The sequence below is a fragment of the Thamnophis sirtalis genome, unplaced genomic scaffold (assembly GCF_051295495.1).
Source record: "Thamnophis sirtalis isolate CommonGarterSnake01/CBP01778 unplaced genomic scaffold, rThaSir2_p1.2 scaffold_10, whole genome shotgun sequence".
NCBI classification, from domain to species: domain Eukaryota; kingdom Metazoa; phylum Chordata; class Lepidosauria; order Squamata; family Natricidae; genus Thamnophis; species Thamnophis sirtalis.
This window is the reverse complement of record NW_028261390.1, coordinates 55,793,777-55,815,441: the sequence shown is the minus strand read 5'-3', so window position 1 is coordinate 55,815,441 and position 21,665 is coordinate 55,793,777. Positions and strand designations below refer to the sequence as shown.

At 38.5% G+C, this 21,665-nt stretch overlaps 1 protein-coding gene across 1 annotated transcript in view; it reads right to left on the bottom strand.

The window, feature by feature from the left end:
• GUCY1B1 (guanylate cyclase 1 soluble subunit beta 1) overlaps window positions 1-21,665 on the bottom strand; it is a 60,998-nt gene that overhangs the window by 20,652 nt on the left and 18,681 nt on the right. Inside the window, exons 3-5 of the mRNA XM_087724650.1 lie at window positions 9,084-9,184; window positions 7,733-7,851; window positions 4,533-4,730 (exon numbers count right to left, since the gene is read on the bottom strand). Of these exons, the coding sequence (XP_087580776.1) occupies window positions 4,533-4,730; window positions 7,733-7,851; window positions 9,084-9,184 (418 nt within the window). The remainder of the gene's footprint in view (window positions 1-4,532; window positions 4,731-7,732; window positions 7,852-9,083; window positions 9,185-21,665) is intronic.

Below are 21,665 nucleotides of genomic sequence, written 5' to 3'. Positions count from 1 at the left end.
GTTATCTGCACTGTTGCAAAGGCAAGAGGATGAAACTCTTAGTAAGAAACAAAGGTTCCTCCAAAATTAAAAGAACTAGTTCTATCTGTGGCTCACTGTTATTTAAACTGAGATACATTCGTAGCCTTCCACTGAATTTATATAAACTGCATTGCAGAAAATAATGTACTTGGCATGAAACTATTCATTTAATATCATTGATAAACTATCACACAATAAGATAAAAGAGCCTGAAGATACTGTATATATCTTGGGGGGAAATACTATTAAATTAAACATACCTTACTTCTGAGTAGACATGGATTTCACACTAACTTGCCATTTTCAGCTATATTATACATATTAAAATCAGAATGGTATCTAGCTAACAAACCTTCATTCATTTTATTGGTTAAAATAGTAATGCAACATTGTGACTGGAGAAATAAGTCTTAAAAATCTTAGTTTCGACTAGTTATGTGTATATCACAGCAGATATTATTTTAGAGAAATAAAGAGTGCTGCTAATGATGATGTTAAAGTTGTTGCCAGCCAAATGCTTGAAATGTGAATTTAATAGACTTCAAATATGTTTTAAAATATTCTGACTTATTATACATAGCTTTTACTAATCAAAGATTTTTTAATGAAGTCATAAATTAAGTCCTGTAGATGTCAGGGTTCCAAGTAACACCCCCAACGAAAGAAGACTCTGAGGCTAGAAGTTCCTCAAAGTTCCATTTTATTAGAGATGTCATATTGGCACATCTGGAAAACCCAAATCTGAAACCTTCCAGGTTTTCCCCACCCAGAAGAAAGTCATAGTCCCTTCCCCTGCACCCACATGTCCATCACATGGCCCAATCAATCCACCGTTCCCACCTGGCGATGCCTCCTAGTCACGCCACTCCAGATGCAGGCTGAACGTCCTTGACTCTCAGAGAAAAGGATGTTGTTATGGCTGTATATCTCTACCACTGAATGCATTTCCCCCTTCCAGTTCCCCACAGCACCAAATGTGGCAGCCCTAAGAATCCAAAGAAAAAGATGGCCTCCAGGACTGACAGTAGACCTATTCAAAAACACATTTTTGAACAGTATAACTGAAATGTTCAAAATACTAGTAAATGATTTAATCATTTTCTATCCAAAGCCCTTTAACCACCAAATTAAAAAGGTAAACAATACAAAACATTATCTAGAAAACAAACATCCTTCTGCCACATAATTAGGGTATTTCGGGAGCTTACACTAATATACACTAGCACTATAAACTTTCATAATTTGATAAAATTCATCCTTTAGTTTTATGCTAGTCTCTTGTGTCAATAGCAGCAAAATTGCAAGGAAACTTGCTAAAACCGCAACGTCATCAGCGCGGAGACAGAAGGGCGCTTTACAACAGCGTGTCGGCAGAAAGCCGATTTAACTTAAGGTAAGAGTTAGGTTTAGGGTTAGGTTTAGGGTTAGGTTTAGGGTTAGGTTTAGGTTTAGAGTTAGGTTTAGGGTTAGGTTTAGGGTTAGGTTTAGCGTTACGTTTAGGGTTAGGTTTAGTTTTACAGTGCGCTTCTGTCGCTGCACTGCTGTCGGCGTGATTCAGTGGTCGTTCATCGGAGTGCTTTAGAACACACAGTTTTGTCACCGCGGTTTAGTTGGGCGCGGTTTTGTCGTTCGCCCTTTTGTCAGTGAACCCTGAATAATAGTTCCATTCCTTGCTTTAAAGCTTTTCACAGGATTAAGAACAGCTGTATTCCATTCAACATTACACTGTGAGACTTTTTCAAGCACAAACACCTGATTCTGATAAATGACAAGGAATTGGAAAATAAAACGAACTTCCTTTCTATGAATTCTCTACATCCCATAGGCTTTCATACAGCTTTAGAGATAGATGTGCTAAAGAAGAGGCTAAACAAGAATACCACTACCAGTGACACAACCTGGAATACAGTTTAAATTATCTTTCTCCCTGAACTAGGTAGCAAACGAGAGCAACCAGCACATCTACAAAGTCTTTCACCATGGCAACAGCAGTCAAAATGAAGACAAATTGCCTATCAGGTTTCAAAGATGCAGCAGACAAAACAGAAGTTTCCATTCAGCTAATGAAAAAGGGGACGGGCCTAAAAACGACTTTCTGTTATATATACATATGCACATATACACATATATACCTACATAGATTTAAATATTTTTATTTAGCACCAGAAGGAAAGAATATTTGGTGTTTCCACCTTTTCCTAATATATGCATGAATTATAGATGTGAGGAAAAAATCATAATATATGCAAAGATGTAAAGGTCTAAACAGTAACTTATTAATTAAAATATTTAATGCTAATATAATTATGCAGGAGTTTTGAAGGGTCTGGCTCTTTGGAAAGCATGATTGATGCCCTTTCTTTCTATTCTATTCTTTGTCAATTTTCTTTGCCATTGTGGTTCTTTCTTGTGCTGTTTTTGTCTCTATGTGTTTTTCTATTGTATTTTGCTTTTAAATATTTTAATGATTGTAAGCTGCCTAGCAACATTCGGAGTTGGCCAGCATATAAAATTAATAAATTATTGTTGATCGCATAGTAAGCCTGTTGTTTAGACTGGATTTTATCTACTTATCAAGTTCTTCTACCAGGCCTTAAACAGAGAAGCTGCAATCAGATGTAACTACAGTATGAGTAAATGAAAGAAATCATTCTGAAATCTTGCTTTATAAGAATACCAATAAATGATAATGAAAATTAGATGCAATTTATATTATGAGCGAAGATAAACTAAAACAAAAAGCAAAATTCTCCATTTCCTTCTTGCAAAAAGGTCACAATAGTAGAAAAGTAAAAGAATATAAAGCTGATTCCATGTGTGAATAAATCATTTTTATTATTTCCACATATACACAATATTGAAAGGCAAGATAAATCTACTTAGTATTGGATGCATTAAAATAAATTTATAGAAAAACTTGACTGTGATGTTTAGACATATTTAAAATTAGCACAAAACTTGTTTGCTTGGTATTCAATTTTATTCATTTCCTACAATGTTCATAAAGTCCTAACAAAAGTTGTAGAATAAAAAAATCAAACAAATGTCCAATTGTCTCACAACTTCAACTGCCTATTCTACCTGAATTAAAAAGTGGAGCAATTATCAACAATCCTCATTCCAAGAGATATTTTTCAAGAGAGTTTCATATTAATATGAAACAGTTCACCGACAAAAGGGCGAATGACAAAACCACGCCCGACTAAGCCGCGGTGATAAAACCATGAGTTCTAAAGTGCTCTGACGAATGAGCGCTGAATCGCGCCGACAACAGTGCGGCAACAGAAGCGCGCTGTAAAACTAAACCTAACCCTAACCCTAACCGTAACGCTAACCCTAACCCTAAACGTAACGCTAACCCTAAACCTAACCCTAAACCTAACCCTTACCTTAACTTAAATCGGCTTTCTGTCAACGCAACAACAACCCCTTTTAAAATAGTAATATATCAAGATAATAGACAAACACTTTCTTTGTCAGTGGGGTTAAGAAAAAACATGAAACAACCAAGTCAGGCAGAAAGGACTAGAAGAACAGCATCGTTTGCCTACTGAAGGCACTCCCTCATATATATGCTACTCTTATATACATATACATACACACACACAAACACACACACATGCATGCACTACTTTTTCTTTTATTTATCCTCTCTAATCAATGTTCATGCTTCTGCTAAACTCTCATATCACCTGATTTCTGATATCAAGTATATAATGTAGCTGTTCTATTTTATCTCATACATAATAACACAAAATAATGTATAGGACATTCTCAATTTATGGAACAGGAATACAATTTTAAAAAAAACCAGAAGTCAGACAGTCTCTATAGTCTATGCAGAGTCTATTATTTGTGTATATTTTTTAAAAAGAAAATAAGAGGACGCAAAAAGAAAAGGAATTAATGTGCTCTCACCCGAACAGATAATGATAGTCATTCCCAACTTGGTACTTCTCAAACAGTATAGTCAATGAGTTGGGAATTATGGTTACTAAAGTTCAAAGTATCTGAAGGACACCAACTGTAGAAGTGAAACTTACAATAAGAAGCTGAGGTATTCCCAAGTAACCCTTCAATGAAGACTAGAACTGGAAACTCTGTAGTAATATTTTTGTCCATTCTTAAAAATTATCCTCCCCTCCTGCTTCAGATAATAAAATATTGGGTCAAATCCTGATCTTGTATTAAAAGCACATTTAGGATTCTAGAATTGTTGAATCAATTAATATACAAATAGCCATAAATTAAACAAAATTTACACAGGATTCTGTCCCCGATACTGCTATTTGTAATTTTCTATAAATAAAAATTAACTGTTGAAATTTGTAATAGAATAACGAAGTAATGATGAGGTATCCATTGTCACATTCATCCTGTGTGACTAACAATGGAAACATAGTACTGCACCTTGAAAATACTTCTGACAAAGAGATAAAGAAATTGCTACAAAGTAATTTTACGTATTTGTGAAATACCAACCATTGGAGAGACTTTATCTTGACATTTACCTTCATATCTATTTCTGTGCCATGAATTTGTTGAGCAACTGTTTTGATGATTCCAATGACAATATCTTGGAGTCCTTCCCTCTCTGAATAGTAATGCAGAATGAGGCCCTTCCCTTTTTCTGCATCTGTGCATCTAAAGGAAGGCGCACGCATACCTGGATATATTGTAGCAAGATGGTCGTGCAAAGCATCAAGATTCTGGGGGGGAAATAATTACAAGAAAATGTTACAATCTAATTTTCTAACATTCTCATAAAGAAGCTGTGTTCAAGCTAAGGTAAACAGAAATTCAAAGTATGCCTGTTATGTATAAAACAAACATCTAAAGGTGTTGGAAGTCACATATTGCAAAAAAGGAAATCAATAAAACAGTACTTGGATGGGGAATCTGTTACTTTGCAAGTATCCCCCTACTTTCATTAACTTACTTTTACTCACACTAAGATAGTGAAAGAAAAACATTCAGATAGTAACCACAATCAGCATCATTTCCATCAGTTCTAAATTATTGTAGTCTTTATTTCTACCCCTGAATTTTATGCAATTATATTTTGTTAATATAACTTTAAAGCATATCTAGTGAGGAATGAAGATGTTTTATATGTAATGCAATAACAGATATCAGATCCATATTTAATATATGTAAATCTCCAAAACTTTGGAAATAGCCAGGAATGAAATGTTTTTGAATATTAGTAGCTCGGGTTCTAGTTAGGCCGTTGGTTTTAGCTCCGAGCTTGGCAATTTGGTTGCAAACGTTTCATCACCATTCAAGGAGACATTATCAATGCACTTTGAGGTGTGCTTGTCTGTCAGAACACAGGTCTTTAAATACCATTTTATGAGATGCAGATTAGTCTGAATGTTTGTTTGTTCAGATATTTCTGAGTCCTGACCTGATTTTGGAGTGTTTGATTGGCTGGCTGTTGTTGCTGGGCTATAGTTATGTACTGTCTATGTGATGCAGATTAGGATTAGAATTGTTTATCTGGGTGCTTCTGAGTCATGGTCTGGTTTCGGCTTGTTTGATAGTTTGAGTGGCTGGCCGGCTCACAAGAAATTGGATCATGTCTCAGTAACAACAGCCAGGTGAACAACTGCCATGGTGCTGCGACATTTGTAATTTTGGGACTTGTTCGTTAACACCAGGGGACGCTTATCTTATAACTTCGAACAGGCACTACATGAACAGTCATAACACTGGGATTACCTGTACTTAACATCCGATAAGAACTCACAGGTTAGGCCTCCTCCGGGTGCCGTCTGCCGGACAATGCCGGCTGGCGACCACTCGGGGGAGAGCCTTTTCTGTTGCTGCTCCGGCTCTGTGGAACGAGTTACCAACAGAGATCCGGACCCTCTCCACCCTTGTCGCCTTCCAAAAGCCACCAAAACCTGGCTATTCCGGCAGGCCTGGGGTTGCTGACTCAAATCAGGTCAACCCCCAATTAAACCGGATGTATGTTGTGTTTTTAAATTGTTTGTATTGTTTTATGTTCTCCCCCTGTATGTTGTTTTATTTTATTCGTACTTGCAAGCCGCACTGAGTCCCTCCCGGGATTTTTGGAAGGCGACAAGGGTGGGGAGAGTTCGGACTTTTATACAGTACATTACAGGAAGTGGAAAGAATACAATTCCATTTATCTCAAGTATCAGTAAAAAATATGCACATGTTTTCCTCATTACATTTTGCTTAATGTTTAATAATTATGCAGAAAACTCAATTTAAGTTAGTGGAAGCATAAAAGATTCATTTTTTTATACCTGGCCATCTTTAACCTAGCTTTCAAGGTCAAAGCTGCCTGATATGTTGCCATGTTTTTGAATATTATATCTTCAGAGAGTGCATATTTGTGTAACAGAATATGAGTAGGCTACTAGACTGCTCCCTAAAGTATTTTTTATTAACCACCACTCTATGTCTGATTGATTTTTCTTTTATGCTATTAATACAAAAATACCCCTGGGATGCCTCAAATTATACTTGTTGACTAGCCATTCTTCATTTACATGCTGCATTAACATTGCCTTCAGCAATATTTTCTTCTCCAATTATGTACTTGGAGATATTTTTAAAGTCATAAAATTAAACTTGTATTTAAAACAATGGTTGCGTTTTGGAATAATATATGGATAAATGAATGCACAGAATCACATTTTCTCAAGGTTTTGACATGTATTTGATGTATAAATCATCTTGTCATTTATTGCCTATAAAGCTATAGATTTTTTTTTACATGATTACAATAACTGTTTCAGATGCTATTGTCAGGGTTCCAAGTAATATACCCACAGCAAACAAAACTCCAAGGCAGGTAGATTCCTCAAAGGATATGCCATATTGACATGGGCTGATGAAAACCAACTCTAAACGTTCCCATGGTTTTAACTTCATTAAAAGTAGACATTTTTCGTTTTCTCAAAACAATAAGTCACATGGTCCAATCAGGATACAGTCCAGTTGCTAGGTGACCTCAGTCCCCTCCTTCCAAGCACCTGCTGGAATGTCCTTGAATGTCCCAAGAGAAAGTATTTTGTTTTGGCTACAAGCCTCAGCTATCTCTACTCGCCCCTTCCCATCCCTTAGCTCCAGTTGTGGCAGCCCTGAAGCCTCAAAATGGCTTCAGTCAGGTCAGTTTCAGGGTTTACAGCTATGAAGTATCATTAATAGGAGTAAAACAATTCAATTTGTCCCCATATGAATAAATATAGTATATTATAAAAATACCTTACATTATTAAAATAATTCAAATTAGCTGAGCATATTCTTATTGCAGTAAGTTATTCATCTTAAGATGTCACAGGTTCTGGATACAACAAAAATGGAATGGAAATGGAATTTAGTAATCAAGTTTGGGGCTTTTTCACCATTTTTGTTTTGGGTGACTGCTATTTAAATATGTTTTTCTTATAATTTCCACTAATTTCTTAACTACATGAAAAAACTGAAGCTTGAAGTGTATTATTTTTTGTTCTTAAATGTGAATTATCATTATTTTTGATAAGGCTAGTGCCATAGCAAATAAAAAGTTACTGCCTACAAAATAGCCAGAGTGAAAGGATTTCCGATTCTGGATCTAGAAATTTGATAAATTACATTGTTGTGTTTAAGTTAACTGTGCATAGTACCATAGCAAACACACTGTTCAAATACAATTGTCCTGGAACTGAGCCATGATTATTTTTCTCAGTTAACTTACTTGTAAAAACTCTCTAACATTTGATCCCAACACACGCAAGATGGTATCATAACCAGATTCTTGGCAAAACACAAAAAACATCTTCCCAAACATTTGAAGGATTTCTCCGGCATTAAGGCCTGCAAAACAAACAAACAAATAAAATAATAAAATTCTGCATTTTGAAAGTGTCAAGGGCAATGCTTTTCGCTAAGCAAGAAATAATATTACAGCAGTGATTAAGTAAAAAAATAAAATGAGTAATGTTGACCAATACCATAATTATAGTCTAGAAAGACACACTATATCTATTAGTTATTTTCAAAACCAGTTTTAAAATCTTTATGAGAACTTAAAAGTATTTTAGAAATTTCAATTACATAACCAGCACATTTAGAGGAGCTTCAAGAATTGTCTCAAAAAGTTCAATGGATTGGATTGTGTAAAACAAATTCTTCCAAAAATTCTGATATACGTATGCACATTTATTCTTCTAAGTTGAAGCTCAAAATAAAGAATAACAGTGATATGCAAAAAACATTTGAGAAGCACATGTATGGTAAGTATTTTCTATCTCGCACAATTCTAATTTCAATAAACTACAATTCATGAGTCTTTTTTAAAACAACAATTTGGGACAAACTGTATACGATGCTAAATGTGTTAGACATGCTTGTGTTAATGTGTGAACATATGCATATACTTGCACATTTAAATGGCAGAAATCAGCCAGTGAAGGGGATACCAATATTTATTGAGATCATAGTATGTAGGAATATGAAGATAAACTTAGCCACTTCATAGGAAAATTGATCTTCTGAGGCCACTATCTACCTTGTAAAGAAAGTGTCCTGAAGCCTGCTCTTAATTTGAAACAATATTCTAAGAATGACTACATAGTACCATTGTCAAGTTATTGAAAAATAGAGAAGGAGAGAAGAAAGAGGGGAGGGAAGGGGGAAGGAGGGAGGGAAGGAGGGAAGGAAGGAGAGTAGGAGAGAAGAAAGGAGGGAAGGAAGGAGGGTAGGAAGGAAGAAGAAGTAGGAACGTTGTAAGATAAGATGGAGTTATGGGATGGTAAGAAAGCAATTTCAAGTATATTGTCAACTGTAGGGGGAAAAATTGTTATAAATACATATTATTAATAACAGTTATGAGATCATATAATTGTGAATGTATATATGAAATTAATAAAATTTTCAAAAAAGAAAAAAAAAGAAAAATAATACTCCAGAATGAACTACAGAAAGCATTTTTGTAATGTTTAGCACACATTTATGTGCAAATATCATGTATATCATAAAACATAACACTACTTGAATTGCATCATATCCTTTAGAAACAATGCTGAAAGAAAGCCAAATTTACTCACTGAGGACTTTACTTGCTGCAGCAACCAAATCATACGTTTTGGAATCATCATAAATAATTCTGACCAAAAACTGCCCTTCCTCATCCAGCTGTGCCTCTCTCCTAGAACAAAAAGTTATATATTTTGGACATTTATAAAAGAGATCAAAGTTGCTGAGAACACTGAAAATGGCCGTTGGTCCTTACCTGATACGCTCATTCTCTCTGAAGTGGAGACAGCAGCCAGACTGGGTTTGCTCTGTCCAGTAACCAATTGGACTGGGTCTACAATCTGTGATGTCATCGTGCCCTAGTGGCTCCTCCCAGTTTAGACGAAGTTGACTGTAGACTCATGTGAGAATTGAGGAAAACGTAAAACTGCAAAATTTGCAGTGTCTCTCTCTTCATGCACAAAATTGTTTAGGTCTAAGTTTAAGGTTAGGTCTAAGTCTAAGTTTAGGTCTAAGACTTAGGTCTAAGTCTAATTGTTTAAGACTAAGAGAGGGTGGGGCTGGCTGCTGTCTCCACTTCAGAAAGAATGAGCGTATCGGGTAAGGACCAATGCCCATTCTCCTATATCAGTGGAGACAGCACCCAGACTGGGACATACCAAAGAAAGGGCTATCCACTAGGGAGGGGAAATGATTGATTAAAGTCTGTTAAGGCATATGTACTTGTTGCAGTAGTCTGTGGCCAAAAAGCTGCGTGAGCTGATGCATACTTGTCTAATTTGTAGTGGCGTATGAAAGCAGTATATGTCCACGTGGCCGCTCGGCAAACTTCCTCAATGGACGCCTGTGTAGACCATACTGCCATGGTCGCTGTACTCCTGTTGGAGTGGGCCGTAATGTTTTGTGCAACCTGTAAAGACTGAAGTTCATAGGTTAATTTAATGCAGGCTCTGATCCATCGCCCCAGATTCGACGGTGATGCCTTGGCCCCCAAGAATGCCTGGCGGAAAGAGACAAAGAGATACTCAGAGTGACAAAGCGAGGCTGTGCGGTCAATATAAATTCTAAGAGCCCTGCAGACATTGAGGGTGTGCCATTTGTGCTCCCGTTGGTGTTGAGGAGCTGGACAAAAGTCTGGTATATTAATTCTTGGGCCCTGTGAAGCCTGCTATTGATTTTTGGTATGTAGGTTGAGTCAAGGCGTAACACAACCCTGTCAGGGTGGAATATGCATATATCGTGTCTTACTGACAGAGTCACAAGGTCCGAAATACACCTAGCTGATGTTATGGCTACCAGAAATAAAAAATTTAAAGAGAGCAACTTCAAAGACATGGATCGTAATGGCTCAAACGGCTGAGAGGTGATACCTTCTAGAACCTTTGACAAGTTCCAAGTTGGGTACCCGTGGATGAAAGGAGGCCAGAAGCTAGATGCACCCCAGAGAAATCTCCGAACCAGTGGATAAGCAGAAAGATGTTCTGTAGAGGAACGGTCCAGAACTGAAGACAAGGCCGCTACCTGTTGTCGTAATGTGCTCGGAGTAAGACCCTGATCCAGCCCTCTCTTTAAGAAGTCCAGTAGTTGAGGGATGGAGGCCCTGATGGGATCTATAGAGAGGATAGAACACCAGCGCTCAAACACCTGCCATGTGGCATAGTAAATACAGTTTATTTGAATCCCTCTGAGAAGCTTGTAGAGTTGCAATGACATTGAGGGAGAGGTTAAGGCCTGCTGCTCAATCGCCATGTGGTTAGTTGAAGCCAATGTTCCCTCTAATTTATTTTCAGTATGTGCGGAAAAGTATAGTGTTTGAGTGGCACATTTTCATGCCTGAGCACCTTAATTTTTTTTAGCCATAATTGCCATTAGAGCAGATGTTGGAGAGGGGGGCAAGGAGAAAAAGGGTCCCCTCCCTCTCCCTCAGACTCCCAGGAAGGAAGGAAGGAGGAGGGAAAGGAAACGAAATGGGAAAGAAAAAAAGGAAAGGATGAAGAAGGGAGGGAAAGGGAAGGAAAAAGAAAAAAAGAAGGGAAAAGGAAATAAAGAAAAGAAAGGAAAAGAGAAAGGAAAGGAGAAAGGAAAGGAAATGGAAAAGAAGAAAAGGAAAAAGGAAAGGAAATAGTGGAATGGATTGGCACTGCTCAAAAATCAAATCTCAAGATCCCATGGACCCCTTTGGCTCAGGCAGTCCAACTCCACACTGCTTCCCTCTCTCCGCAAAGCGAAGGGATTGCAGAAAGGCTGTCGAGCCCAGAACGGGGCTTCAGACGATGCAATGCCTGAGAAATGCGGGATGTGCAGAGAAATGCAGGCTACAACCAGAGAATTGTGTTTTCCCAGGAACCGCCAAAGCCCCAGAAGACCAATGGGAATTCTCCCTTCTGCAGCGTCCTCGGTCTCTGGGCAGAGTCTTCCTTGACTTCACCCACTGGAGGAGAGAGTTCAGTGCAGAGAGGAGGGAAGGAGGGGGAATATTTTAAGTCATATTTTAAGACATTAAAAAACACTGCGTGGCAGTTGGAAACTGCTGCGTGACATTTTCTTGTTACGTGTATGGCCGCGCAGCCACGCAGCTTAGAGGGAACATTGGTTGCAGCCACTGGATGTTGGGTCGACCCCTGGTGGAGAGCAAGTTCCGACTGCGGAATGCGCCACAGTGGATAGATGGACAGGGTCACGAGGTCGGTGAACCAGGGTCGGCGTGGCCAGTAGGGCGCCAGTAGTAAGAATTCTGCCTCCTGTTCCAACATTTTGCACACCACTCACTGAATGAGTGGCAGGGGCAGGAATGCGCATAGGAGGCCCCTGGGCCACTGGCATCTGTGGGTATCTACCCCTTCTGCGTTTGGTCTGCAAACTTTGAATAGTACCTGGGGACTTGATTGTTTGCCGATGTTGCAGGCTGAACTGGTGGGTGAGCAGATGGAAGAGGTTTGGATGGACATTCCACTCTGCCTGGTCCAATAGGGATTGGCTGAGCCAGTCCACTTGGACATCGGAGGCACCCGATACAGGTTCCTCCCTGAGGGATGCTAGATGGGATTCCACCCAGTGACATAACAGGTTGCCTTCCTGCTTTTTACATATAGAGGAGAGGACCTTACATTTATCCTTGGATTCCGTGAGGTAAGAATCCCAGGGGGCTCCAAAAAGTTGAGAACCTGCAAAGAGATATGTTGCCAGGCACCACTTGGTGTGGACATCAGCTTACCATGGCTAGAGCCATAACAGCTGTCTGGCCGTAACAGAGGAGGCCATAGCCTTGGATGCAAAGCGAGCTGCCTTTAAGGAAGCATCCGCAGAGTATTCGACCGCTGCTCGAATCTTATTCAGATCCCTATGGGAGCGTGTGTCTGAGGTGGAAATTCGCTCCTGGAGCTGCTGAATCAATACAAGGGCCGCCTTAGAGAAAAAGAAGGTGGTCGTGGAAGCACGCACTGCCCAGGCGTCCGCCTGGATAGCCTTTAACTAATGTCTGTTTAGACCTTTTCTCCTCAGGTTTGAGGGCCTCCTCAGGGACTCGACACTACTGTAGGGGATGAGAGATACAGGTGCATCTACCTGAGGAGTGTCAAAGAACTTGGAGAGATCTTGACCAATGTTGTAGAGGCATTTGTCCAAGTTTGTGGGTAAAGGACCTGCCCCAGGGTAGGCCCACTGCTGCTGGACCACGTTGAGAAATAACTTCGGGGACGGGATGACCTTCTTCTCCACTGTTGTTTCTGAGAAGAAGGCGTTAGGTGGATCTGTAGAAGTTGTGTCGGTAGCCTGAGTCTCGGAAGAAGAAAAGTTAGCCGTCTTTTTGGCTTTAAACAGAAGTGACTTGAATCGGTCGGATTTGAAAAGTTCGGCAAATGCCGGGACTTCAGGTGTGATACCCTCATCTTCCATTAAGTCTGAATCTCTGAGGGTATCCTGATCACCAAATATAGACCTTGACTGGTCGAGGTTGAGGGAGGAGGCTTTCTTGAGCCCTTAGATGACTTGTCTCTGTGCCTACTGAAGACCTAGAGGAGGGCTTCTGCTGAAGGCCGGTAGCAATGCCTTGCTTTATAGCCTTTGGAATGATGGCTGCCATATCAGGAGGGGTGGAGGCTGAGGTCTGAGGTGCAGATATACTTGGGGCTGGCATGGAGAGGCTCACAGGAGCAGAGGTGGCCTGATCTAATGAACAATCCCTATTCAGGGGAACATCAAAAAAAATCTCTGCCTTCAGTAGGCTGTAGAGAAGAAGATGAGGAGGAAAGTTCCCCCACTGAGTCAGGGGACATCTTAGCCAGAGAAGGATATGGCACAATGGGAGGCAGCTCTGGAGGAGCAGGACAGGAAGCCTGAATCATGTTAGCCGAAGGAGAAATGGTTGTAGACTGGTCAGCCTGCTTTTGGGCCTTTAAAAACTCCTTCTCAAGAGCCTTCTGTCTATGCTCTTCTGCCCTGAAAGAGGCCTTGGATACCTTAGAGGCCTTGGCTGGGTCCCCAGCCTGCTTAGCTGGTCTTTTGCGGTTGGCCCTGACCCCAGATGGCCCTGCTTCCTCCAAATCCTTTTCAGGGATAGGGCCCAGGAGAATACTAGAGTTGGATAAAGCAGCCATAATAGCAAATTAAAGCCGGGAACGATTTCACTGCACTGTAGAGTACGACCAGCCACCGGTGATTGACACCTGCCACCTTCGCTGTCTCCCTGAAGCCATTGGGGCCTCAAAATGATGCTTGCCTCTATTCGCGCTCCTTTCGGAGCCATTGAAGCCTCAAAATGGCACCCGCCTCATTCGTGCCATTTATGGAGCTGTTTGGGGCTCCAAAATGGCAAACGCGGTTTTCACGCTCTTTAGATTGCCGCTTGAGCACTTTGGGAGGTGCGGAGCCCTTTCAACGATGCGATGGCAAAGGAACCGCAGCGGAAATAGTAAATGCCCAGCCGAAACTCCTCAGAGCCACAGCTCATGAGGTAAAGTATCAGCGCAATCTGAAGAAGTTACTTCCAGCACTCCGGAGCGAACTTGTGGGCGTGCAAGTCAGTCAGGCTGGAAGCCCAGGCCACGGTGGACTCAAAGCCCAATGGGATCAAATTTGAATCTCCAGCTCGATCCGATGAAAGGGAGAGAAGGAGAAAAACACCAGTTGTAAAAAATAATTTGGAAAAAAGCCAATTAAGATACCAAACTCAGTTTTTAAAATTTGTTTTGGAGGAGAGACTAATTCTCACAGCTAGTCCAAACTGAGTCCAAACTGGGGAGGAGCCAGCAGTGCATGATGACATCACAGATTGTAGACCCAGTCCAATTGGTTACTTGACAGAGCAAACCCAGTCTGTCTGCTGTCTCCACTGATATAGGAGAATGTGTTAGGAGTGAAGATGTAATGTGGCCCAAGGTTATAATCTTAACTGAGATAAAGAAAAAAGTATAAATGTCATGTTTTGACCCCAATACTAGAAAAAACTCAAATGTAACATAAGAAAAGATAAGATAACATAACATAACAACCCCTGGGCTTTTTGTTTGTGTGTCTTTGACTCCTGGCAATTGCCTGGACAAGTTTTTGAAACCAGCTTCCTTCAAGGCCATTCAGCTGACTTTGTGTTAAGGCAGCTCTCCTGGTTTCAAACCTGATGCCTTAACCATTTCACTAAACTGGCTCATAATTAGATGTTAGTCTATATTATTTAAAAAAAAAACATTATCCAAAGCAAACAATTGAAATAATGAACAAAAGCATCTTAATTTTGGGACTAATTTTCAAACATTATAAATTTTTTATAATGCACAATACCACTGAGAAAGAAAAACAAGAAATCCAAGAAGAAACCAGCATGGCTGCACAAAGATCTCTCTGACAAATTGAAAGACAAAAAAGGACAAGTACAAAAAATGGAAAGAGGGACACACAACTAAGGCAGAATATCAGCAGTCAGTCAGAATCTGGAAAGATGAAGTCAGGAAAGCAAAGTCTCAAAATGAACGAAGACTTGCAACAAAAGTCAAAGGGACAAATATGGGAGGAAAACTATAAAGAAAATATGATTAAAGATTCGGATGCGGGTAAGAAATGATGCATAAGGGAAAATAGTGTAAAATAATATTTTTTATGAATATATTTCAATAGTGTATTAATATTAGAACTATACAGGTTGAATTATTATTTTAGTAGTGTGATAGATATCAGGATAGTATTTTAACATAAATGGATATGAAGAATTGGAAAAATAGATTTTGAATGACTGTACTACTAAATAGGTATGAAAATATGAACAACAGTGGAAGGTTAGAACTTAATGGGCGACTAGATAAATATATATAAATATATATTAATCTAAACATTTTTATTAACAGTAGAATTATCTGGATTGAAGAAGAATAGAAGTACTCTAAATGTATAAATGATTGTGACTGATACTAAAAGATTGTATAAGGAGACATTTAATAATGGAAAAATGAAGGATGGAACTTGATTTAACTAAGGAAATATGAACAACAAAATAGGTGAAAAACACATCTTTGAATATTATAATGATATGAAAGAAGGGAAAAAAGTTAAAATAGGGATAGAAAATGATATATTAATATGTTAAGATATAAAAAAGGACAGAAAGATGGTTCAGAAATGAAAGGTGGTAATAAAAGGCATGTATAAATAATATGAAATAATGGAAATGAAATGTAATATTTAGGAATAATAAGATTATTTTTATGTGTACTGAAATGTTTGTTACCCAGTTACCACACCATTCACTGATATGTATAAAGATTATAAAAGAAAATAAAAAGGGAATGATATAGGGTCTCCTGCTTGAGTGGGGGCTTGGACTAGATAACCTACAAGGTCCCTTCTAACTCTGTTAATCTATTAAATATTCAAACTACCTGTTCTTTGCTAAATGTCTATGGAGATATTCAGTCATCCATGTCATGGCTGTCCCAAAGGTGCTTTTTCAAGAGGCAGCTGGACTTTCTAGTTTTTCTTTGAAGACATTTTGCTTCTCATCCAAAAAGCTTCTTCAACTCTGGCTAGATTGTGGAGACTGGAAGGATTTATACTCCTTACAAACAGATGGTCATTTGCATTCTTTTTAGAGAGTTATTGAGGGTACCTGGAGGTTTATCTGTGTCATCAGGGCCACCTGCGTGTAGAGTCTTCTTGAAACGGTTGAAAGGACTGTGTTGATAGATAGCTGATCTGTCATATCTCTCCCCTTCTGTTGAGAGAGGGCTGTTCCAAATTGACATAGATGGCCTCTTTCATCCCTTTTTCAAACCAGTGGTCCTCTCTGTCCAAAATGTGGACTTTGTCTCCTAAATGCAGATGGACTGTTGAATCTAGTCCCAATGGGTTTGTTGTCCTATGTTTTGCCATGTGTTTATGAAGTGGTTGTTTTGTTTACCCAATGTATAGACCTGCACATGGCTCACTGCATTGTAGTGCACATACCACATTGCTCAGTTTGTTCTTTACTATTTACAGACTGCATTCTATAATATCAAACTAATATTCAATTGAATACATTAATATTTAAGATAATAAGAATGAATTGTTGACAGAGGTACACTTTAAATATCACAAAGGTATCTGTGGCTCTGATACTAAAAGCAAAAATATGGTGGCATACAAACTTGATCCTCAAAGCACATTAAGCCAAAATGATTTCTTTTCAATTCAAAATTCTGAAAATTATGTGTATCAACCCAAGAAGCATGTTCGTTGAAGAGAGTAGGCTTACATTATGATATCTGTCAATTAAAATGTAAACAGACTCTATTAGATATAAATACAGATTTTGAGGATGGACGTGTTTTGTTTTAAAACATTGCTGACATCATTTTCAAGTGTGGAGATGCTTTCGATCCTAAAGTAGCATGTATACCAGTCAAAATTTTAGTAATAGGCCTAGTAAAATATTACAATACTTTTGCAAATCCTACAATCTAATCATTAAAATATCAACTTTGATAACTATATTATAAATTTTCTTAATACATTGGTTGAAACTATCCTAGAATGGCTATTTTAGGCAAAACTCCCATTTGCAGTTTGGCTTTCTTCTCAAAATATTCAGAAAGTGTAGTATTAAGTTGAAATGTCTATATCAGTGGTTCCCAAACTTGGCAACTTTAAGACTTGTGGACTTCAACTCCCAGAAGCTCTGCTGGCTGGAGAATTCTGGGAGTTGAAGTCCACAAGTCTTAAAGTTGCCAAGTTTGGGAAACACTGGTCTATATGAATGAGATTTCCTTTGAAAATAACTGCCGAGTCAAACAAATAGAGAATAATTGCAATATGTGATTGATGTCATATCTTCCTCCTAATCTAGAAGATACTTCAGGTCTAGCCAAACTGATTTGCAAAAAAAAAAAACCACAACCCCAAACAAACATGGTGCACATATAGATGGGAAGGAAGTGACAGTAATGGAGGATACAAAGGATCTTAATTCCAGATTATTTGTAATAATATAAAAGTTGTTTGGTGATTCAATTATTGAAGTACTGTCAGCATTGACTTTATTTAGTAATCAGGAAACAAACCACTCAACTCCATTTGAATTGAAATCAAGTGTACTTTTACTAATTATAAACGAACAGTTGCAAAGCTAAGCTGAGTCTGGCACGAAAGCTAATAATATCATGTATAATTCATTCCCCTCCCCTTGGCACCCCCATGCATAGTCCAATCATATTGCACCCAAATGTCAGGTGTGAGATAACTTCAAAAGGCATCACCAGGATGGAATGCTGGACTGTTGGCCTTGGCGGGAAACTCCCTTCCTCCACATGCGCAGTAAGGTGGTCAGAGCAGCGTCTAGAAACTTCCTCCTTATAAGAGCCAAGGTGGCGCAGTGGTTAAATGCAGCACTGCAGGCTACTGCTAGATCAGCAGGTCAGCGGTTCAAATCTCACCGGCTCAGGGTTGACTCAGCCTTCCATCCTTCCGAGGTGGGTAAAATGAGGACCCAGATTGTTGGGGGCAATATGCTGACTCTCTGTAAACCGCTTAGAGAGGCCTGGAAGGCCTATGAAGCGGTATATAAGTCTACTGCTATTGCTATTGCTATTGCTATTCCTCCAGCACATAACGATTCCCCTCCCAAATACCATGCCCCCCCTCCCCGTTTCAATGGCAGCCGAAGCAGCAGCAAAGCAGAGGCTGACAAGTACCTTGATAAACTTTGCCATAAATAAAGTCATGCACTGAGACTCATGAATATTGCCATCAAATATTTAAAAAGTACATTCAAGTTATTACAAGCAAAAACAATAATTTACAACAATTAATAATTGCTTAACGCTTCTTGTCATAAGCAAAATTGTTTTCGTAGATCATTAGCAAAATAAGAAGTTAGATTTCAGGCCACAGCATAAATAGACTCTCAGATGCCCTTGGATTTAAATCTAGTTAATTTATGTATTAGAAATAAACAATGACAGTGTTTCTTTTCTATAGTTCTAGGGTCTCTTTTCCTGTAAAATAAGAAAAAGTTGGTGTTACCAGATCTCGGCTGTACATCTATTAGAATCACCATGTCGGGGAGATGGGTGGCATAAAAATTTAGCAGATAATACATTATTTAATAATAAATGATAAATAATCAGATAGGACAAAAAAGATTCAGAAAAGTAGATTTTGTATCTCAGATACAGATATGCACTGTAAGCTAAATACATTAATTGCAAAACCTTAAACTGTGATTTATCTTATCAAATCATATTTAAGATTTAGCACATTTTGGGATTTAGAGGGGGATGATAATGCATTCTTAATTAAAAAAAATTGCAACCTACTATCGCCCCATGGTAGATGATGAGTGCATGTGTAAACACTAAAGCAAATAAGTCTAATTCTTTTTTCTTTTTTTGTGATCAATGAATAAAGTCATTTACGTTTGACCTATTTCTATCACAATTTGGTTACTTCAAGGACAAGACAATAAGAGCACAACAGTGCATTTATTAGCAGTGAAGAGCAACACCGAAAGAAGTGGAAGTTAAAGTCACTACTTATGCTTTGAAATTAAGTTGGATGGACATATGCTGACAGTAAACAGATTATAGAGCATAGTGAGCAGACTTCTCTGTCACATATGTAATTTACTCCATTGGATAAAGGGCAGTGACTGTCATTCAGTTCAATAATCCAAATAAACTGAGCACATTTAAGCTGCATTAAACTCAGTGAGAGAGATTTATATAAACAAATCCTAATGTTTGCATTAAAACAACTTACTTTGGTGTATTATGTGTCCTATTATGTAGTCTAATATTTTGATCTACCATATTATATAAGAGTATTTTCTAAATTGTCCTTTCCAAATTTTTCTTTGGTGAACAAATGATATAAATCAAAACAATTAACTTTATAACAAATATATCAGGGATTTTTTTTTCAAAATAGCATTCTTAATATTTCTGCTATTTGCATCAATCTTTTACCTAAGAGTGGTAACTATAAGCAATAAGGCAAAATGACAGCTAAGCAACCAGGTAGGCAGATGTTGTTAACAGTTCAATTTTTTGCTCCATATTTTACAAGGCAACGCAGCATTGCTCTTCTGCTAACAAAACTGTATGCAACCTGATTACATACATAACCGTTTTTCCTTATCTCTGATTTATGGCCATGTTAGAAAATATGGCATGTAACCTTGATGCTCTAGCTAGAGACTGCACTCCCTCTTCACTGTGAAATCCCTTGCAATAAATTTTTAATATAAAAAGGAATAGCTCATCAGGAGAAATGCTCCCAAGAGAACAATGGCAAAATAGAATGGAGATCATCCTAAAGAGAAAAAAGAAAGCACTACATCTCTTTATAAATGTTAATAGAATTCAATTTTAGCTAGGACAAGTATGATAATAGGCTGTCACAAACAATTAAGTCGGACACAAAATCTTTATTCCGTGTGACTTAAATATTTCCTGAGCTGATGTTTACAATTTTAAATACTTCTTCACTAAAGCCCATATTCAAGATTCATTGTGTGCGCAGAGGGATTCTTTTTTATTGCGTGTCTTCAGTGGTAGGCTGCAAATTTTTTAGCAACCAGTTCTCTGCCCTAATGATTGGCTGTGTGGGCGTGGCTTGGTGGGTGTAGCAAACTCAATGTCACTTTTTATTAATAAAAACTTGATTTCAGAAAAAGGTCAAATCAGTGGATAAAATTAAGCCTCTATAAATAGCCTCCATATGCTTCCTTTTATTAGAATGTTGAAAATATGCACGTGAAAATAGCAACTGCCTGCAATTTCTCATTAAAGATCCTCTTTCCAGGGTCATAGAAAATGCAGAAAATAATTGAGCGAATGCGTGACCATTGTTCTTTTAAGGAATTGGAGATGGAATTTATATATTCACATATTCTAAAGCATCTTTTCCTTAAATTTCAAAGGCTGCACAACTCTAATTTTTAACATTATTAATGTAATTAAGCTCACACATCTCTCGCAGCTCAAAAGATATCCCTGGAAAACAGTACCTGTACATCAGGGATGGGTTTCAACCGGTTCGCGGCGGTCCCTGCGAACCGGTTGGTCGGCGAACCCAGAAGTAAGTAACTTCCGGGAACGGCGAAGGGCCCACCCGCGCGCCCGTGCTCCTTACCCGGTTTTGACGAGTTCTGCGCTTCCACGCATGCGCAGGACGCATACAGCGCCTGTGCGATCCTCCAGGAGCAGCTGCAGCATTGCACAGATGCTAGTACACATGCGTGCGCTGCACGCGTGCACGCGCGCGCCACACGTGTGCACGAGGACGCCATCGGCCCCGTTCCAACCGAACCGGTTGGAACGGGGTGAGAAACCCACCCCTGCTGTATATGGTAATGAGTCTTTATAAGAGTTTGAAATGGAAGTTAATATTAACAAAAACAGAAAACAATGAAGCTAGGCAGAGCATGATTTCAGGAACAAAAATGTGCTGCTCTGATCACAATGAAGTTTAGCAGTTGCCTTTCTCATAGGGATGTATTGCAGGAATTTTTCAGGAATGGGGGTTGATTTTTATTTTTATTTTGCAGTTCCCAGCCAGACCAAGACCATTTCCAAATTTAATCTTTCCTTGCTCTTTTTTCTTTCAACACCAAATTTGGTCCCATCGTGTTTCATTTTTGGAAAGTTATCCTGCTGATGGACAAGAGTCTCAAAACCCTCTACATATCTTCTTTCCAGCATTCCATTGTGTTGGAAAAAATGAAAATGAAAAATCTGTCATTTCCCCGAGACATTCTTTTTTATCTAACATTTCAAGCTATTCCCCTATAGCATTTACATTTTGGCAGAGTGTTTAATATTTTATGACAATCATGAATTACAAATAATTAAATAATAAATATCTACAGCAAACTGTCTTGTAATCTCAATCCCAAGGAGTACAACAAAGCCATTTAATAGTTCTTTAAACATTATCAGCAAAGAAAAGCAAAAAATGGAATACCTCAAACATCTTTTCAAACACTGATTTTTCATATAAAGGTAACACATGAATGGAAATAAGACAACACACAATTATTTTGTTGTTACCCCATTTTAATTCTACTTGGAATTGAAATATCTAAAAATGTCATGCTTTGAAAATGGATCAGAAATGGTCTATTAATGATAATGGTATCAGCAATTACCAGACTTTTTGAGGTTACTTGAGCCTTGAGCAAGGCTGAGGGC